This window comes from Ictalurus furcatus, chromosome 23 (genome assembly GCF_023375685.1).
Source record: "Ictalurus furcatus strain D&B chromosome 23, Billie_1.0, whole genome shotgun sequence".
In the NCBI taxonomy this organism is placed as follows: Eukaryota; Metazoa; Chordata; class Actinopteri; order Siluriformes; family Ictaluridae; genus Ictalurus; species Ictalurus furcatus.
This window is the reverse complement of record NC_071277.1, coordinates 12,913,143-12,934,641: the sequence shown is the minus strand read 5'-3', so window position 1 is coordinate 12,934,641 and position 21,499 is coordinate 12,913,143. Positions and strand designations below refer to the sequence as shown.

The 21,499-nt window shown below is 38.5% G+C and overlaps 1 protein-coding gene across 1 annotated transcript; it reads left to right on the top strand.

Moving 5' to 3' along the window:
- Positions 1–2,994: 2,994 nt before the first annotated feature.
- On the top strand, positions 2,995–20,988 carry cdh17 (cadherin 17, LI cadherin (liver-intestine)). The gene is made up of 19 exons (XM_053611639.1): positions 2,995–3,075; positions 4,694–4,753; positions 5,090–5,185; positions 5,492–5,629; positions 6,850–6,988; positions 7,087–7,245; positions 7,320–7,478; positions 8,359–8,558; positions 8,701–8,832; positions 11,302–11,452; positions 11,591–11,806; positions 12,627–12,703; positions 12,798–12,989; positions 13,155–13,399; positions 13,960–14,090; positions 15,098–15,322; positions 15,482–15,592; positions 15,738–15,854; positions 20,154–20,988. The coding sequence occupies exons 2-19, from the start codon at positions 4,709–4,711 to the stop codon at positions 20,249–20,251; spliced, it is 2,631 nt and encodes an 876-aa protein (XP_053467614.1). The 5' UTR covers positions 2,995–3,075; positions 4,694–4,708; the 3' UTR covers positions 20,252–20,988.
- The last annotated feature ends 511 nt before the right edge of the window (positions 20,989–21,499 follow it).

The following is a 21,499-nucleotide window of genomic DNA, read 5'->3' as shown; positions in this document are numbered from 1 at the left end:
TTTTTTTGTATTTTTTTTTTTGTAGGAAACTATTTTGTAGCAGTCACTAGCAGGGAATGGACTCTGTAGCTCTGTAAATGATCTCACACGGGCGGCTGTGGCTCAGTTGGTAGAGCGGGTTGTCCACTAATCGTAGGGTTGGCGGTTCGAATCCCGGCCCACATCAATCCACATGTCGAAGTGTCCTTGGGCAAGACACTTCGGGCAAGACACTGACACTGAACCCCAAGTTGCTCCCGATGGCAAGTTAGCACCTTGCATGGCAGCTCTGCTACCATTGGTGTGTGAGTGTGTGTGTGAATGGGTGAATGAGACACAGTGTAAAGCGCTTTGGATAAAAGCACTATATAAGTGTGCCATTTACCATTATTTGTCATGTTGTGACTGTTGTGTCCATAAGCATTTCAGTTGAGGCCATTGCAACAACTGAAGGTACCACAAACAATTGTATGCAAATATAAAAATCAAGAGACCACACAGATGCTGCATCTTTCAAGAAAGAGACACAAAATAACTTGCGGGGATGAATTAACTTTGATCTGCAATGTTCAACTGAACCCCAAGACATCAGGTCATCGGTCATTGGAGGCATCAGGTACGTCACCCTATTTCTTGATCCGATCCTGCAATATCCCTTTACAAGATTATGATTGCTCCAACCACTGCTTCTGAGGATGTACTGTGGTGCTTGAAAGTTTGTAACAGTTTATAATTTTCTATATATCTGCATAAATATGACCTAAAACATTATCAGATTTCCTAAAAGTAGATAAAGAGAACCCAATTAAACAACTGAGACAAAAATATTATACTTGGTCATTGATTTATTGAGGAAAATGATCCAATATTGAATATCTTGAGTGGCAAATGTACGTGAAACTTTTCTTTCAGTATCTGATGTGACCCCCTTGTGCAGCAATAACTGCAACTAAACGTTTCCAGTAACGGTTGATCAGTCCTGTACATCGGCTTGGAGGAATTTTAGATCATTCCTCAGTACAGAACAGTGTCAGGACTTTGACTTGGCCATTCCAAAACATTAACTTTATTCTTCTTTAACCATTCTTTGGTAGAATGACTCGTGTGTTTAGGGTCGTTGCATGACCCGCTTTCTCTTGAGATTCAGTTCACAGACAGATGCCTGACATTTTCTTTTAGAATTCAGTGGTATACTTCAGAATTCAATGTTCCGTCAATGATAGCATCATTATGGGCCAGATACAGCAAAACAGGCCCATACCATGACACTACCACCACCATGTTTCACAGATTGGATAAGGTTCTTATGCTGGAATGCAGTGTTTTCCTTTCTCCAAATATAACCCTTCTCATTTAAACCAAAAATTTATATTTTATATGGTCCATCCGCGGAACATTGTTCCATTAGACTTCTGTCTTGTCCATGTGATCTTTAGAAAACTGCAGAAGGGCAGCGAGGTTTTTTTTTGTAGAGCAGTGGCTTTCTCCTTGCAATCCTGCCAAGCACAGTATTGTTGTTCAGTGTTCTCCTGATGGTGGACTCATGAACATTATTATTAGCCAATGTAAGCGAGGCCTTTAGTTGCTTACAAGTTAACCTGAGTTCCTTTGTGACCTTGTGGACTATTACACATCTCGTTCTTGGAGTAATCTTTGTTGGTGGACCACTCCTGGGGAGGGTAACAATGATCTTGAATTTCCTCCATTTCTACACAGTCTGTAGATTGGTGGAGTCCAAACTCTTTAGAGATGGTTTGTAACCTTTTCCAGTCTGATGACCATTAACTCTTTTTTTCTGAGGTCCTCAGAAACCTCCTTTGCTCATGCCATGATGCACTTCCACAAATGTGTTGTGAAGATCAGACTTTGATAGATCCCTGTTCTTTAAATAAAACAAGGCACGCACTCACACATGATCGTCATCCCATTAATTGAAATCACCACACTTTAATTTCACCTTCAAATTAAACTGCTAATCCTAGAGGTTCGCATACTTTCCCACTTACAAATATGTAATATTGGATCATTTTCCTTAATAAATAAATGACCAAGTATAATGTTCTTGTCTCATTTGTTTAATTAGGTTCTCTTTGTCTACTTTTAGGACTTGTGTGAAAATCTAATGATGTTTTTGGTCATATTTATGCAGATATATAGAAAATTCTAAAGGGTTCTCCACTGTATGTTGCTACTAACATCAGTCTATACCATATATTAAGCACAAGCACACATACAAAATAACATGGGATGTCCCATAACAAACACAGACTTCCACAATCAGCATGTCCATGTGTACTAGTGTCATGACCAAAAATAAGACTTCAAATAAATCGTTGTCATACAGCTCATAAGCTCTAGTGGATAAAGCCCAGTATTGGCCATATTATTGCTGCATAAAGGAACAGTCCAATATCTGACTATATCAATAATGTCCATCTCTGGTAGACACTACGAAAAGAGATGTATCATCATAAAGGGTGCCAGTAATTATGAAGCTGAATGATTTAAAAAAAGAAAAGAACAATTATTGACATTAAGCTGATATTAATGGCATAATTCATTTCTTTTCACATCTAATCTTCTGATGTATGGAAACGGCAAATTGTGTGATTGTTCAATTATTTACAGACTGCTCAGTGAATGCCATTGTCTAGAAGAATGGAAAAAAGTAAGTGATGCTTGGAGAAAGGGAGGCAGATCAAAGAGCAAAGTCTGTGACCTTTTAGTCTGGATTACTCAAGATACATGTACAAATATACTTAGATAAAACCACACATCTTAAAGAAGATGCAATCAGATCTTAATAAACTTTTCATATGTGGGTATGGTAAGACCCTGAGGGAGAAAAGACCACTGGGTTCAGCCTGCATGCGTTTTCTATTTGCAAGCTTGTTTTTATCAGCCGAATTTTACTGACTTATACAGACAAGGACTCCACTCCCATGAGCACTGGGCTCCACTCCCCTAAGCAGCGGAACCTTTAGATAATGATTAGGTTCAATAAAATGAGTTAAAGTTTCACTGTAGCAGGAAATTCTCCAAGCTAGTGACTTTCATTCTGTCACTGCTCAGTCAGAAGGGGATCTGTCCTGACAGGTATGTTTTACTCTCTTACTCTGTTACAATGTTCACTGTCTATTTTATTTGACTTTATATGGTTTGTCTATGCTTGTGGTTAATGATATCCAGAGTGATGTGATAAAGGTGGCATTGTGTGTGTGTGTGTGAGCGAGAGAGAGAGAGAGCGAGAGACTCATGGTGGGAGCACATGATGTGATCTTGGTTTGACTTTGTTGAGGCTTTCCTCAAGGGTTTTAGCTGGCCTCGACTTTGTATGAAGTATTTTCACTGAAATGTCAACGTTTCAGATGTCAATATATTTGCATTGTTATGGCTTGAACAAATTGACATTATTAAATGTTTTCCATTTCCAGCTAATGAGAAGTGGACAGAGGTCATTGAGTATGAGTGAATATGGCCTGAGAGGCAGAAATACTTTTTAGGCCCAAGCAGGAAAAATATCAGACATACTTCAAAAGTGATTTGCGGTCATGGTTCTCATGTGTTTGAACGAATCTACTGTATCATTCTAATCTATTCATGTTTTTATATTAGTTATACCCTAAACGAACCTGCGCATTTTCAGTGTGGAAGACATTGAGTACAAAGATAATAGTTATTGTTATTGCTGGTCATAATTTCTCTCTGAATTCGTTGTAGTATTTGTTATTGATCATTTCAACATCATTTATTATCATCTCTAATGTTGGGTAAAATGTTGCTCATTTTATTTTTAGCTCATTTCAACAAGGATCATTTTTTATTTTATTCAAGTAAAATAAGAGTATGAAAAGTGAAAATTACAAGTGAAAAATATAGGTAAATAAGAACGATAAGTAAAGAAGGGAAGTGAGAGTGAACAAGTCTCAAAGTCACCTTCTCGCACTCTTGGGGCGTGTCCATGACTACATGGAGACACTGTCAAACTCACTGCCTTTATTACTACTGGTGCTAGCCAAAATGGAAAGGATTATTTTTTTTATTGTTGTGTGTTATTTATTCTACACCAAGAAAACAAATCCGTTATCACTTAAATACCAACAATTTGAATGGAAAATTGACTCCATTCTGTTTACTATGTAATCTATTACACCTGCAGGCAGTCAGTTGAAAGTGTATGCTTAGAATAAGATTAAGGTATTTGATTTAACATATCAGACCAGGCTAACAAGGCCCTGTAAGGACATAGCAGCATGGTTCATATTCATATTGGTCATTGCTTGGGCTTTTGAGTAACACACTGACCTTGGGTATGAGCTTGATATGCACTTTGGAGCGAGCAGGTAACATGATGAGAATTTCTTCGAAGTGTCCATAGAATTTAAATAAGATTTTATATTCTTTGCTTCTATAATTTCAAAAAGTATCTAAAGACACGTGATGAGTTGCGCCTCAATGTTTAGTCCAATAAGAAGATATAGGTTTATATTTGATCATATCACTATGCCCTTAGTCATTTATCATAAATGAAAAGTTCTAAATGTTATAAGTGGGTTTTTTATTTGATTAGGTTCTTCTACGATACACATAAACTAGCTGGTGGTGTCGTAGAGCCACCGTATATATTTGTAATTAGTCTGTAATTATATTAGATCTATAGATGTCTGTCATGCCTTACTGAATTTCTAATTGCTTTTGTGTTTGCTTTTTCCAGGAGTTATTTCTCATTATGGCAAGCGCACAGCTGGTGCTCCTGACTCTTTTTGTCTGCTCTGTAAGTGGTGTGTGTGTGTGTGTGTGTGTAAGATGAAGCAGAGAGCAACCTGGTTACTAACCACTTCAGACTTTCAACACCTTGCACTTGTGTGGTCTCATTTCCTGTAAATCAGTAACTGTACTAAAGTCCACTCTCGGCTGTTATTTTAAATCATTAAAAAAATTATTACACTGTCTAATTAAACTGTCAACCAAAAAACATACATGCAAATAACCCCCATCAGCCTCTGTTTTATCTAGGAGAAAGCATGCCATGAAAATCCAATAACTGCAAGGGATTTAAAAGGAATTAAATTATTGTTGTTTTTTTTTATTATTATTATTATTTACACAGGCTTATGGAGCTGGTCTAGAGGATAAGAAAGGACCATTAGATCATAAAGTCTTGAATGTGCCAGAAGCCACACCAGTGCCATATCCTGTTTTTCAGGTAAGCAAAGATCGCGTGTCACTCTTATTGATATTAGCGTTCTACTTTTATAATGCATTTTTTTCTTTCTGTTGAAGATGTTTTAATTCACTACACAAGCACTATACATAATCGTTTGGTTGTTTTTGATTTCCATAATAATTTCAGCTATCACATGAAACCCAAAAGTACTAACAGTGAGTGAAATCTAGTAGAATGTTACAAAACTAACGTGTTCGTGCATACAGATCTATACTTAATTTCATGCAGTGTCAGCCATTCATTAATGATGTACTCCTTTAATGTGCTAACTCTTTTTATGTCCAGTTTACGTCCAAAGCAGATGGCGTGTCGTCATATCATGTAAGCGGTGAGACCGAGGGGAAGATTGGCATATCAACTGATGGTTGGCTGTACCTTGAAGAAGCACTGGAATGGAGCCCAGAAAAAAGACACACTCTAAGTGTAAGACAAATATTATCCTTTTAAAAACACAGATGAATAGAATGAGAATTTATTTACAAAAACAGGATTTTTATTGAAGGGTATTTTGACTCATTTAATAATAGGCCAAATACACTGTCCTCCTGGTTAGTGTTTTCAGTACACTGTAGCGTACAGTAAAGCGGAGTTTCTCAACCAACTGAGCTATTCAGTGTTGAGATTTCCTCTCCTGATCATGCTCATTAACATATCACTCGGGCTTTCATGAGTCAGGTCCGGTCCGTTCGTCTTCAACAACCGCGTTATTCTGTTCAGGTTTGGATCCAGTGTCTATCCTGGGAACACTGGGCATGATGTCGGAATACACCCAGGATGGGATGTTGTCACAGAGCACCACACACACACACATTTAATTCATCTGTTCATCCACTGTCTTCTGCTTATCCGGGTCTGGGTCGCAGGGGGAAGCAGTCTAAGCAGAGATGCCCAGACCTCCCTCTGCCTAGACACCTCCTTCAGCTCCTCCACAGGGATACCCAGGTGCTCCCAGGCTAGACAAGAGATATAATCTCTCCATCTAGTCCTTGGGCTGTCCCAGGGTTTTCTCAGTGTTGGACATCCCCAAAATTAGTCAGATGCCCGAACCACCTTAGATTCGGTGCAGAGGAGCATCTCTACTTTGAGCTCCCCTAAAATGTCTGAACTCCTCACCCTATCTCTAAGGCTGAGCCCAGCCACCCTGTGAAGGAAGCTCATTTCTGCCGCTTGCATCGGAGACCTCATTCTTTCAGTCTCTACCACATTTAATTCAATTCTATTTCATTTGTTTAGCACTTTTAACAATATACACTGTGTAGCAGTACTAAGTGTGTTGAAAGGATGTCCAGTATGAGCATCATAGTCTTTATAATTACAGTAGCTGTACAAGTCTATAGTATACATGTACATATCTACTGAAGAAATGGTGATGAGACACATTCACACACTTATTTAGCATAGACAATCCATGTATTGGCTTGTTTTTGGTGGGAGGAAACCGGAAGAAAGTCACAAGGGCTGAAAATGAGAAACTACACACAGAGAGTAACCTGAGGTCAGCTGTGAGGCAGCTACACTGTCCTCTGTCTCACTGTCGCTGCCGCCTTCAAGTGTGTTAGGATTTCCACAACTATAGTTGCGAAACTCACAGTTTGTTGTGTTGTATTGTTAACATTAACATTTGTAAATGCATTTTCTTGTAGATTGAGGCACATTCAACTGAAGGTGAGACTGTTGATGGACCTTACACAGTTGTTCTCCTAGTTGTGGATGTCAACAACAATGCTCCTGTCTTTAATCAGAGCCTGTATAGTGGTACTATCAGAGAGCATTCACCTGCAGGTGAGACGTAATTACTGGGATGTTTGAGTTCCTGAGAACAAGCCAACGGGAATAGTGCTGAACCTTAAAAAATATCCTGTCTTACTGTTTGAATGTAGGAATTCCATTTGTGCATGTGTTCGCCACGGATGCTGATGATCCAGACACACCCAATTCACAACTGATATACAGTATTGAGAGCCAAATCCCCAACCCTACCGGTGTAGCTTTCTTTACCATCAACCCAAACACCGGGGAAATTTCCACCACACATGAGGGTGAGTTAACCATCCAAAGTTCTTTTGAAAAAGGTGTGTGTTTGTGAGATTGTGTAACAATTTGTGTGTTCTAGGAGCTGTGTCACTAAGAGCTAGAACTGGGGTGATTTACAATCGTGGAGAAACTCGGGGGAATGTTGACGTTCTGAAGAGGAAGTTTGATGAATTCTGCTCTTCAAGGAATGAGATATCCTTCGAGGACAACCCCTTCTTTACTTGTGTCCAACGTGCTGGTGCGACCATGGCACACGCAGACACACACACACGCACACATTTCATGCAGTATAGTGTTTTGTAAGTCTTTTTATGGGGGTGGGGGTTACCACCTGCTAGTATCGGATGTTGGTATTTGGAGCATTTGTTGTGAGTAGGAGGAAATGAGCATGGTACCGGACTGATACCCAGTACCAGTATAGTTATCGATGTGTACCTAGTTGTGAGGTTTTACTGCACTCTTGGTTACTGTCACTGATAGTTTACGGATTGGTCACTGTCGAGATTGTGCTACAAATTACAGAATGCAGATAATAAATATACATTTACATATACGTTACAGAATGTTGTTCATAAATTTGCTGTAGTTTGCCAACAATTCTGGCATTTTTGTATGGGCAAATTGAATTTCTGGAATTGAAAAATCTGGAAAAACAGTAGAATAAGGGCCTAACTGAAAAAAATGAGAGAGGAACAAATTTCTTGACCTGGAGTATGCATTTTAAGCATAAAGAACTTGCTCATTGCAGTGATTTGGAGCAGCAGCAGCTGAGATTAAGTAAGCCTTCAACCTGTTTAGCTCCTGAAATGTTCTGTACACGTACCTGTCAGGTAGAATTCGATGCCATTTAGTTGGCTAATGACAAAAAGGAAGCAATTCTTCAGACATTCAATGTACACATTTGTATATCTCTGAAGTAGTAAGGACATAGAGTATCAAATCTCAGCTTTACATTAATAGCATCACTAAACATTACATATAGTTTGCAAATACACAATTAACTGTAAGCTTGTTAACCATATTGCAAATAATCCATAAATTGTTTCTATCATATTTTTTGTAGTGGGGAATTCTGTATTTAGTGTTTCACTCTTGTATTTGTTCTTATGTGTGTGCAGAGAACAGGCGACTGTACGCCATACAGGATCCAGACTACACTCTAATCGTGCGAGTGAAGGATTTAGGTGGTGGGGTGCCAAATGCACTGAGCACCATCACAAGGGTCAATATTGCTGTGACTCAGAATCTGTGGGTTAAACCTGAACCATTCGGCATCATGGAGAATTTAATAGTGGAATACCCCATGTTGCTTACCTCGGTCAGTTTTGGTTTAAGAATAAATAATCCGTCATAAAATGAAATGCAACTCTGATATGTCGAATTTGCTTTCTAATTATTGTATTTATGTGTATATTCTAAATGGGATCATTTTAATCATTTTGTGTGTGTGTGTTTTTTAGGTACGTGCCAATGACCCCAATGCACTGTACAAGCTGGTGCAGAAGGAGAAAGAAATTCCCTTTCCTTTTACTATCAATGAAGATGGAGAGATCTACATCACTGGGCCACTAGACAGAGAGACGAAGAACATGGTAAAACTGCATACAAATATAATTTAGTGTAAACTACCAGTGTATTATTATTACTCTGGTGTATATTTAATACAGCGGGGGAAATAAGTATTGAACATGTCAACATTTTTTTCAGTAAATATATTTCCAATGAGCCTATTCACATGAAATTTTCACCAGATATCAGTATTAATTCAAGAAATCCACAAATATAAATAAATCCAAACATTAAAGTCCATAAATGAAGTTATGTGTAATAAAGCAGAATGACACAGGAAAAAAGTATTGAACACGCTAACTGAAATGTATTTAATACTTAGTGGAGAAGCCTTTGTTTGTAATGACAGCTTCAAGACACTTCCTGTATGAAGAAATTAATCGGCCGCAGTATTTAGGTGTGATTTTGGCTCATTCTTCTAAACATATTGTCTTTAAATCTTGAAGATTCCGGGTGGGGCCCTCTTGTGAACCTTGATCTATAGTGCTTTCCACAAATGTTAAATTGGATTCAAGTCAGATGATTGACTGGGCCATTCTAACACCTTAAACCAATTGAGAATTTCCTTTGCTGTATGCTTTGGATCGTTGTCATGCTGGAAGGTCCACCCACTTCTAATCTTCATCATCCTGGTGGATGGCAGCAGATTCTTCTCAAGAATCTTCTGGTAAAGGGCTCCATTCATCATGAAGTCTGCCAGTTCCATGTGAAGAAAAACAGCCCCACACCATGATGCTTCCACCTCCAAACTTCACTGTTGGTATAGTGTTTTTAGGGTGATGTGCAGTGCCATTTCTTCTCCAAATATGGTGTGTAGTATGACAGCCAAAAAGTTCAATTTTGCTCTCGTCTGACCAGACTGCACTCTCCCAGTATTTCATAGGCTTGTCCATATGAGTTTAGCAAACTTAAATGAGCTTCAACATGCCTTTTAATGTAATGGAGCCTTGTGGCACGAGCGTGAGCAGTGGAGTGCATTGCCTATTGTTTTCTCTGTGACAATGGCACCAAGTGTTTCTGGAGCTCTTTCTGAATGGCCCTTATCTCTTGGGCTACTCTTCTGACTATTCTTCTGACTCCCTGGTCAGAAATCTTGTGAGGAGCTCCTGTGCATGCCCGGTTGATGACAGAGTGTTGTTGCTTCCACTTGTGCATAATGGCCCCAATGGTGTTTACTGGAGGATTCAGAAGTTTTGAAATATGTCTGCATTTGATTCCATCAATACATTTTGCAACAATAAGGTTGCGAAGGTCTTGGGAGAGCTCTTTGCTTTTACCCATCATGAGATGTTTCTTGTGTGACACCTTGGTAACATAAAGCCTTTTTATAGACCATCAGTTTACAAACCCAGCTTATATTAATTTGCACAGATAGGAGGCATAATTACTTAGGGATTTCAGCTGGTTCCTTGCCTTATCTTGACTTGGAGAACTGCTTTTTCTTAGTGTCTTCAGTGCTTTTTTCCTGTGTCATTCCACTTTATTACACATAACTTTATTTATGGACTTTAAGGTTGTTTATTCTTTGTCTGATGTCTGGTGAAAATTTCATGTGAATAGCCTCATTGGAAATATATTTACTGAAAAAAATGTGGACGCGTTTAATACTTATTTTCCCCACTGTATAATGACACCAGGTGCAATTTACATGAGAACTTTGTTTTTGCAGCATTTAGCTCAAGAACTTTATTTATTTTTATGTAACCTTTAAGTATAAAGACAATAGACATTATGTGTGTAAATATGAGCTGGAAATATATAATCTTTTTTTTTTTTTTTTTTTTTTTTTTTTTAAATGTCTGAATACTTATTTCCCCTCACTATATTTAAAAGAATGTAATTCTGGGTTAATGCAAAGTTTTGCAGAAGTTAGAAAATGCCTTAAAAATAATTTACAAAGTAAATTTGTTGAATGTTTTAAGTCATTAGTCACCTTAATGGGGAACATTCCTATAAATTAACTAGCTAGCATTTCATCTCACTAACACGGAAGCTAGACTCAGTTGATGTTATTAAAATGAAGTTAAACATTAAGAACATCTTTGAAATGTGAGGTAGACTTATGTTTCTCCATTTTTCATATAAAGGGTGATACACATGTTTGCAGTTAACGGTATACCTATTATGCATGTTTATTTTTTACACTTGTATAAAATGAATGTTGTTTGCTGCATGTGTATGCAACGTGAAGCTGTGAGAACACATTTCTGTGTTCTAGATAAAATTTGTGAAGGTTAATTATTAGTGATTTAATTATGACATATTAGTTCAAAGTAGTTTTGTTTTGTTTTTACAATGGTACTTCACATGGCCGCTTTTGACTAGTGCCATAGACTCGAAAACGATCTGTTTAGAACTTGAAGTGAATAGTGAGAGAATAAATGCCAACCTCTCTCTCTCTCTCTCTCTCTCTCTTTAAACATTCAGATTGTCGTACAGAAATCGCAATGATCATGTATCTGTGTTTGGCTGTGTTTTTGTCTGTGCATTAGTACATCCTGGTAGTCTTGGCTGAGGATGAGCAAGGCGTCGAGCTGGAACCTCCTCTGGAGATCCAAGTCGTGGTGGAAGATGTGAATGATAATGCTCCTGAGTGTGCCACAGCTGAAAGTGTGTTTGAGGTGCAGGAGAATGAGAAAGTTGGTAAGATACATCATACACAACAATGTAGAAACGACAATAAATATCAACAGCACTGGTTCTTTACAAGAAAAAGTACCCTTTCATTCTTATTTTTTGAATTTTCATATAATTAGGATTTTTGTGTTGTTGGTAACTTAGGTAGCCACGTTGGAGATCTGTTGGTTCATGATGCCGACAAGGAGAAAACACTGAACTCGCTGCTGACCTTCAAGCTTTTGAGCCAGAGTCCCACCAATCCATCTGATGGAATGTTCATCATTGACCAAGCGCTTGGAAGTATCCAGGTGGCCAAACATAACTTCCGTAGGAAGGATGTGCCGCAATATCATCTTAAGGTTTCAGTTACAGATGGAGGTGAGGTATTAGTACTTCTCCAGTAGTGGTCTATAGATTGTTGATACGAAAGATGTCAGATACATATTTCCATCAAGCATTAGGTCTATGGTTAAAGAATCAAGCTACTCAAGGCATGGGCAAATCGCCAACATAAACAAACGATACATAAAACACTAGTGACAAGACCTCACCCTTCAACAAAGTTTCAGTTATCTCTGTGTGTATCAAAGGTCAATTGTATAGCTAAGTATGCAGTCTGTGTTAAAATTATAGCTGATTACAAAAGTGAAGAAAAACATGTATTAATTGTGTCACTTGTAAGTATAAAGTATAAAAAGTAGAGATGGCATGATAACACTTTTTCTTTTCCAATACTGATTCTGAAACCCTGAACATCAGCCAGTACCAATACACATCAAATACTGTTTTCTTTAAAAACTACTTAGCTTTAAAATGTTCTCTTTTTTTAACTGAAGCACAATGTCCTTTTTTTTTAATGAAGTGCTTCACAGTTAAACTCTCTCATTGTAAATACTGTAAATATAATAGAGATAATACAGTTATAAATATAATAAAGTGAATCCTAACAAAATAAAAAAAAGTCGTCTCTTTATACGTTATTTCATAAAATATTTTCAGTTCCAAAAATAAATATTGTTTACAAATCCATTTAGAATCATTGCCATTTGTTACAGGATCAGATATCTGATATGTTTTCTCCGATATCCGATTCACTATTATTTTGCTGTTATTGGCTCGATACTGATATTGGGTATTGGATTGGTGCAATCTCCAGTAAAAAGTCAATTCTTTACTAACTACTCTTGTTCCTATGTAGTTTACGGCACAGAGTGTGACGTTATCATCAACGTTATCGACCTCAATAACGAGGTCCCCATCTTTGAGAAGAATGATGTAAGCAGCATTACTTCCGTGATTGTGTTTTATTTTAGTTTAGCTGTACTGTAGTGCCTGCTCTTATTGGCTGTGCTTGTTCTCCCTGGTGCAGTATGGGAGATACAGTGTTCCAGAATTAGCTGAAGTGGGAACTACTCTGCTAACAATCAACGCTATGGACGCTGATGATCCAGGGACAGGCAGCTCTAAGGTGGAATACCACATCACTGCAGGTGATCCGGACAATGTGTTCGCCATAGAAGTTGATGATGCCACTGGAGAGGGCAGAGTCTACATAGCACGGGTAGGAAGACTAGGAACATGGCTCACCTAAACTCAAGGATGTGGATGACTAGTTTAACCAATCTTTGCTCTAATTATTTGTCCTATGTTTTTATTTGTTCCTCATGTACCTTAGATGTCTCTTTGCCACTTTCATTCACATCTCTCACCATGTTTATTTTTGTAGCCGTTGGATTATGAGGGTCAATCTACCTATAAGCTTCACATCGATGCGCGTAATCCTGAGCCGCTGATCGAGGGGGTGGACTATGACAATCGTTCCAGCACGGTCGTTGTCATTGAGCTGGTCGATGTGGATGAGCCTCCAGTGTTCACTGTAGATACTGTGAATGTCAACATCCCAGAAAATATCACTGTAGGAGCCACCATCTTGACAGCTGATGCTAAAGACCCAGAGGGACATAAAATCATGTAATTAACTCCATTCAATTAAACTTTGCGTATAACAAAATTGTTTTTTTTTTTTTTTTTGCCAGCTCAGGTGCTCAACATTGAACATACATAATATGCAGTTCGTGCTGTAACTACAAGAAGAATAATATTAAGTATAAACAAATTACGTGCAATGGATCTAGTGTTATAGACATGGCCATTAGAGTACATGTTAGTGCAGCAATGGTATAAGGAGAATCATGCTGTACAGTTTGGGTTGTCTTATTTGCAGTTAACAAATTGTTTCAAGTGGATTTGTAGAATTGAGAATAACACCACCTCCAATGGTCATAAGAAAAATATACATACCACATCAACTGTAATTCTGAAGGTGCATATGAAATCCAACATAACCGAGGTGGAGAATTAAACAAATTAATCAAAGAGTGTCCAACAAAAGTAAAAATTACATGAAAGGACAAACAGAACTATAACTTTTGTATAGTTGAATGAATGAGATACAGCTTTGCTATGCTTACTGTTCGGAACAGACACAGTACAGTTATAGACTAGAAATGTTTGTGGGCCTTGTGTGTTAGGTTTAAGCTGGAGGGAGATGAGCATGGCTGGCTGGACCTGAACGCTGAAACAGGGGAGTTGAAGACTAAAGCGGAGTTGGACAGAGAAATGGTGGATCAACTCACTGTCCGAATCATCGCATATGAGTCAGGTGGGAACGAGGCTATTGATGACAAGATATTGTTAAATCCTACATAAGTACTTTTGAAAGGTCACTGTCTTTATACCGGGTGTGTCTTATGTCATCTGCAAAGGGCTAGTGTGGCTGCAAGTTTTCATTCCAACCAAATTGGAACCGTGCCTTATTCTGCCCTTTGAATCAGTTGATGTTGGTTTTCAGTGGATTTGTAGGTGTGGTTCCTGTTGGATTGGAATGCAACCAGCCTTTTGTGGATGAGATTGGATACCACTGCTTTACACTAAAGCTAGCTCTGACAATAAACCCAAAATGCTAAAGCATCTACCAGTGAATATCTTCACAAGCATGATAACCAGTGCAAGACTTTCAAGCTATGAAATCCACAAATGTTAATAGACTATATAATGAGTTAAAATTTAGCTGAATTCAAACATTTATTTAAAATGCAATTTTTTTTATATTACTCCTAGTTTTATAATTTAATAATGTTCTTTATTTATCAGTTTCTCACTTTTCTATTAGATCATCTTCAGCATATAAGCATATATCTATTTTCCATTTACTTTCATGCAATATTTCCTAATTCTGTATGATAAAGAGTGTGTCCAGACCTATCCAGGTGTCAGATTGGTCCATGATGTTGGCTCTGAGTCTAGAGCAATTGAAAGTGTCAATGTCTTTGTCTAGCAAGATGCTACTAAGAATCACTAAAATTAAAAAGCTACCAGAGTACCCCAAGCCCCATCAATGTCAACATCATTTAAAGATGACACCTCAAAATTTTTAAAGAATTGACTACAACCTAATTCAGAATCTCTTGACTTGTGGTTTTAGGGGTTCCATATGCCAGTTGGAATATCCTGTTAATCTGTTGACTCAAATTGAGTCTCGTTGACCCAACTTGGACAAACTTGACATGTTCAGACCGATTTCTTCAAATATAATAAAATACAATGTATTCTGGTAGGTTGCATGAATGAATGATTTATATGCATGTTCCTGTGTTTGTGGCCTATCAGAGGATCAGATGCAGCAAGCTGAGAGGGAAGTGTCCATCCAGCTAATGGATGTAAATGATAACTACCCTAAGCTACAGAAGTCACAAGGATTCATATGTGTGAAGAAGCCAGAGCCCTTGATATTGACTGCCGTGGACGGAGATGCTGAACCATTTGGAGAACCCTTTACCTTCACTCTGCAAATGGCCCGCAAATCTCCTAACTGGGAAATCACATCAGTAAACGGTAGACAGACTATTAGCTTAGCTGATGAGGAATGTAAATAGTTGTAATGAACTATTACAAATGCAGTCATGAACACAATATATAGGAAGAAGGGCCCTGTTATGTTGTTTAATCTGGACCTACCAAAAATAGGATACGCTATTACTTTGTGTTGTGTAGGCACCTCAGCTAAGCTCGTTCTGCAGAAGAAGCCCACCAGTGACCAGACCTTCAACATCCCTGTCAACATCAAGGACAACGCAGGCGTAGGTGTTACACATAGGTTCGAAGGTAAGGACTTCTTTTTATAGATTTCTCGTTCTCTGATCCTCTGACAGTTATGTCTACGTGTATCATATTATATACTGTAAGAGTGCTGTGTTTATTCCCTGCTCTTTATTTATTTATTTATTTATTTATTTATTTATTTTTACAGTTCGAGTATGTAACTGCACTGAGCTGGGTTACTGTTACGTGGAGCCAGGGACTCATGCCTGGAAGTTTGGCATGTCCACTACTGTGGGCATTCTAGGAGGAGTTTTGGGATTTATCAGTAAGATACAACATATATATAATATACACATAAAGTAGCGATTTAATTTGACCATATATAGGTGTGTAATATATATACGAGTGTGTGTGTATGTATGTGCATATATATATAATATATATATATATATATATGACATGATATATAATATAATTATAGTGTGCTGGCCTTTGGAAACTATTTACATGACCAATTATGTCATTTTCTAATGCAGGCATAGTTGTTACACAGAAGATCAAATTTGTTCTTCTGTGAATACTGCAGGTTTTCCTGAATTTAAATATGTTTCGCTTTTGCATGTCTTACGTTTTGTTAAGAGCTCAGATATATACTGGGGAGCCAGTCCATGCAAGGGTTTATATGTAAGCAATAGAATTATACATTCGACTCAATATCTTATGGGAAGCCAGTGTAGGGATTGCAATAAAGGAGTAATATGATCATTTGTCCTTGCCCTAGTCAGGATTCTAGCTTGAAAGTAAGAGATTATGATCAGCACTATCGAAAGCAGCACTGAGAACAAGCAACATAAGAACAGAATGAGAGCCAGAGGCAGAAGCTATTAACAAATCATTTAGGATTTTAACCCGAGAGGTTTCTGTACTGACAGAAACCAGAATGAAAAGGCTCAAAAAGATTGTTAACAGTATGGTGTTTACGTAATTGAGGAACAACACGCTCCAAGCAACGACAATATTCAAATTACCTAAATCCATATTCTTATTTTTTGGGACTGGTGTAACAATAGCCATTTTAAATGCTGCTGGTGCAACACTAGTACATAAGGAAACATTTATTATGATAAGAACAACTGGACACTAGGAATCAAACAAGATTTGAATACATTTGCAAAAATATGACCAAAAGCATCATCAGATTTTCACACAAGTCCTAAAAGTAGACAAAGAGAACCTATTTAAACAAATGAGAAAAAAATATTATACTTGGTCATTTATTTATTGAGGAAAATGATCCGATATTACATATCTGTGAGTGGCAAAAGTATGTGAACCTCTAAGATTAGCAGTTAATTTGAAGGTAAAATTCGAGTCTGGTGTTTTCAATTAATGGGATGACAATCATGTGTGAGTGAACACCTTGTTTTATTTAAAGAACAGGGATCTATCAGAGTCTGATCTTCACAACACATGTTTGCGGAAGTGTATCATGGGATGAACAAAGGAGATTTCTGAGGACCTCAGAAAAAGAGTTGTTGATGCTCGTCAGGCTGGAAACGGTTACAAAACCATCTCTAAAGAGTTTGGACTCCACTAATCCACAGTCAGATAGATTGTGTACAAATACAGGAAATTTAAGATCATTGCTACTCTTCCCAGGAGTGGTCGACCAACAAAGATCTCTACAAGAGCAAGACATGTAATAGTCCACGAGGTCATGAAGGAACCCAGGGTATCTTCTGAGCAACTACAGGCCTCTCTCACATTGGCTAATGTTAATATTCATGAGTCCACCATCAGGTGCACGGCAGGGCTGCTAGGAGAAAACCACTGCTCTCCAAAAAACAATGCTGCTCTTCTGCAGTTTGCTAAATATCACATGGACAAGACAGAAGGCTAATGGAAAAATGTTTTGTGAGCAGAGGAGACCAAAATAGAATTTTTGGATTAAATGAGAAGCGTTATGTTTGTAGAAAGGACAACACTACTGTGATGATGAGGAGGGAGAAGCCAGGCTGTGAGGATGCACACATGGAACAGATTTGGCTAATCCATGGGAGACAGAGAGATAAAGGCGTGGCTGGAAGTGAGTGTAACAAACTTACAAGTTGGGCAAGGAGGAGGCAGGAACCAGTGGCACTTCCAGCTGCTCCTTTATCTCTCTCCCTCTCTCTCCCCCACTGATTAGCCAAATCAGTGCCAGGTGTGCATCCACATAGCCTGGCCTCTCCCTCCTCCTCATCCCACTCTTCTGCCGCCAGATTCAGGCCCCTGGCCTGACGCACACCCCATCCCACTCTTTCGGGAGGGCGACCCCGCATCCTGGGAGCGAAAGGAAAGAAGAGGGGAGAGACAATTAGCGAGCAGGAGACAAGGAGCGAGCAGGAGAGAGAGCCAGAGCCAGAGAAAAAGAGAGGAGGGAGGAAAAAACACTCTGGTCCCCGACACACTGTCATCTGGTTCTCAGCCAGCTGGGAAGCGATCCCCCACAACGGCGAGAGCTCTTCGACAGCGCGTCTCTCCTCCTTCTCAGGTTTCAGCACCAGTGTGACAAACTTATAAGTCGGGCAAGGAGGAGGTGGGACCTGGCTGAACATAAACATAAAGTTTAATCTTAAACAGAACGTAAACAAAACATAACACACAAACGTAACACAAAGTGCACATGCATCTATCTATCTCTCTCTCTCTCTCTCTCCCATTCTCCCATTGGCACCTCCAGCTGCTCCTTTATCTCTCAATCTCCCACTGATTAGCCAAATCAGGGCCAGGTGTGTATCCTCACAGCCTGACTTCTCCCTCCTCCTCATCACAACTGCATTCCAGCAGAAGAACCTTATCCCATCTGTGAAACATGGTGGTGGTAGTATCATGGTTCAGGCCTGTTTTGCTGTATCCGGGCAAGGACGGCTTGCCATCATTGATGGAACAATGAATTCTGAATTATACCAGTGAATTGTAAAGGAAGATGTCAGGACACCTGTCTGTGATCTGAATCTCAAGAGAAAGTGGGTAATGCAGCAAGACAACAACCCTAAGCACACGAGTCATGCTACCAAAGAATGGTTAAGGAGGAATAAAGTTAATGTTTTGGAACGGCCAAGTCAAAGTCCTGAACTTAATCCAATAGAAATGTTGTGGAAGGTCCTGAAGCAAGCAGTTCATGTGAGGAAACCCACCAACATCCCAGAGTTGAAGCTGTTCTGTACTGAGGAATGGGTTATAATTCCTCCAAGCCGATATGCAGGACTGATCAACAGTTACCGGAAATGTTTAGTTGCAGTTATTGCTGCACAGTGGGGTCACACCAGATACTGACACATACTTTTGCCACTAAGAGAGATGTAATATTGGATAATTTTCCTCAATAAATAAATGACCAAGTAGAATATTTTTTAACTTGTTTGTTTAATTAGGTTCTCTTTATCTACTTTTAGAACATGTGAAAATCTGATGTTGTTTTAGGTCATATTTATGCAGATATCTAGAAAATTCACAAACTTTCAAGCACCACTGTAAGCTACGTAGTAGGAAGAGGGTTGAGTATGCTAGTAGTAGCTTTCATACCAGACACCTCTCAACTAAGCAAACCAGCGTCAAGTTGAGACGGAATTTGAGAGAAGGGCATCTGAAAATCTGGTCAAACCGAAGGAAGGAACAGAAGCGGCAGGTGGAGTAGTAAAAATGAGCTTATGAATATTATCAATTTTGGAACGAAACAAAAAAAATCAAGAAAATCAATGCATAATTGTCGTGAGACAGGCAAGGTGGTGGTACAGTCAACCTTAAGAAATAATAATAATAATACATTTCATATTTAATAATTGTGATGTGTAGAGATTGGGGTGTTAATTTGTTGGTTAGGGCTATATTTTTGTTGTTCCTGTGAGAAGTTGCAGCTGCACTGACGTGACAGGGGGACATTGCTAGCACAGTTACAGTGGTGTTTAATAGGAGATAAAAATTTCAACAATGTCAAGCAAAAGAGATAACAGTCAAGTTTGAGAGCAAAAAAACCAGCAAGCGCTTCTTTTCTCGCTCACCAATTTCTTGGAAAATCGTGAGTAAAAGCGTGCTTTCTGAGCAGGAGGGATGGCATACTCCCTCTCCCCCCTGTCAGTCAGAGCGACACGAGCCAATCGTGGGTGTCTGTGAAATCATGTGGAAGAGGATAGACAGCGCTTTTCTCCATGTGTGCTACTCTGCCCTGTGACACAGCATGAGCAGAAGTTTAAAAAAAAAGATGTGATGACTGGCTTCGCATGTCTCGGAGGAAGCATGTGCTAGTCTTCATCCTCCCCAGTTGGTAGCTGTTGTATGGCAAATTACCAAATTGGTGAGAAAATAGAGGACAAAGTGAAATCCAGCATAGAAGTAGTGGAGACAGCAAGCACTGGACTCTGAAGGCAGTGTAGGTGCACCACGGTCAGCAGGTAGTCGAACAGCACTGAGAGTGTAAATAGACTAACGTTGAAGTTTAAAATAAAGACGTCTAAGAATTTAATTTAATTACAAAATGAATCTTGGATGCCATTGAAGTTCACACATTCATTATAAAGATGGTGGATTTTTCCTTTAACCTTCTACATGTCAGTAATTAATGGATATTTCTGTTGCATTGCAGTTTTGTTTCTGGCTATTGTAATATGCCGCATCAAGAAGCGTGAGAAGAAGAAGAAGGAGACCATGGTGGCTGACGGGGAAACCAACGCCATGCTCTAGATGCCATGCTCAGTTATGCGCACACTGCTCACATGCAATGTTGATAGCTTGTGGTCTTTTTGAACTTGTGTTTTTTGTATTTTATTTGGCAGGCAATTGAAAGTAAACAAACCGTTGGACTTTGTAGTACTGTGACACTCTTCATGACTGGAATTTTCTGTTTCTGTTTTAAAGCAAAGGTGCCTGATAGCGTCCAGGTGACTCTCCTATGTGTAGTCTATTAGGCTCTCTCAAACATCTCAACCATATTCCATCTTGATTAATAATAAATGTTTAGCTAGCTTTTAAAAATAAATGCTTTCAAGCAGAAATACAAATGACCTGATTTAGTCAAGGGTTTGAAGTAACACTCCATCTGCTCTCCATCTGTAATCTCTCCATCTGTAATTCCTTATCTGAATGGCCAGTGATTTTCGCTGCTGCTGATTTTGTTTGATTTTCTGTGTGTGTGTGGTGTCAGTGAAGCTTTGTGCTACATTAATCTGTGCTCTGTTAGAATGGAACTGCTTGTAGTATTATAAAGGTTTGACAGTAGATACTCTACTGCTGTGTAGAATAATATATTTATTCTCTTTAACATAATCAGAAGATTTGACCATTTTTATTACCCTTCCTCGCTCAACCCAAACTCTGGTTCAAGTCAGAATTAAGAACGGAAAGCCAGGCTATACTGTACTACATTAACTATAAGTAGGAAATTTGGTTTTGTCTTAATAAACATCTCCATTGACAGAGAAGGTGTCAACTGTATCATTATTTATATAAAGACAGTGTATCATCAAACATACAAAATTTCAACATGACTATATTAAATAGATCTTTTGATTTGAATTAATGTGAGTACATTAAGAAGTGGACGCATGTGGAGAACAGAAATATGCTGAATAATTTGAAATAATTAGAGCATGTTTTGAAAAAGCAGCTTTTTTTTTTACTTTCATGAACTTTTGTGTACTTCTGAGACCGACCCACCCACCCGTTTGTGTCCTCTGTAGTGGACATTTAGTTCTTGCATCCCTCTTTTTACACCATTATTTTCTGCTGTACACTAAAGAGGACATCCAGGACTTTCCAATTCTACCCAATTTTTCAGGGTTGGAGGTTGACAATTTCCAGTTCTGTTGCAACAAGCACATTTTTACAGAAACAGACAATGTAAGTAAAAATATAAGGAAGAAAAGGTCAATATTGTTTAATTATTATTATTTTTGGTATAATATTATATGTATAAGGTATTGCGCAGTGAGG

What these genes read in the sequence shown, in the direction of transcription:
- cdh17 (XM_053611639.1), top strand. Translation starts at nt 4,709, where the DNA reads ATGGCAAGCGCACAGCTGGTGCTCCTGACTCTTTTTGTCTGCTCT. An exon ending in CAGAGAGCATTCACCTGCAG is followed by an intron (nt 6,989 to 7,086) that starts GTGAGACGTAAT and finishes GTTTGAATGTAG; the next exon opens with GAATTCCATTTGTGCATGTG. An exon ending in CCAGAGGGACATAAAATCAT is followed by an intron (nt 13,400 to 13,959) that starts GTAATTAACTCC and finishes CTTGTGTGTTAG; the next exon opens with GTTTAAGCTGGAGGGAGATG.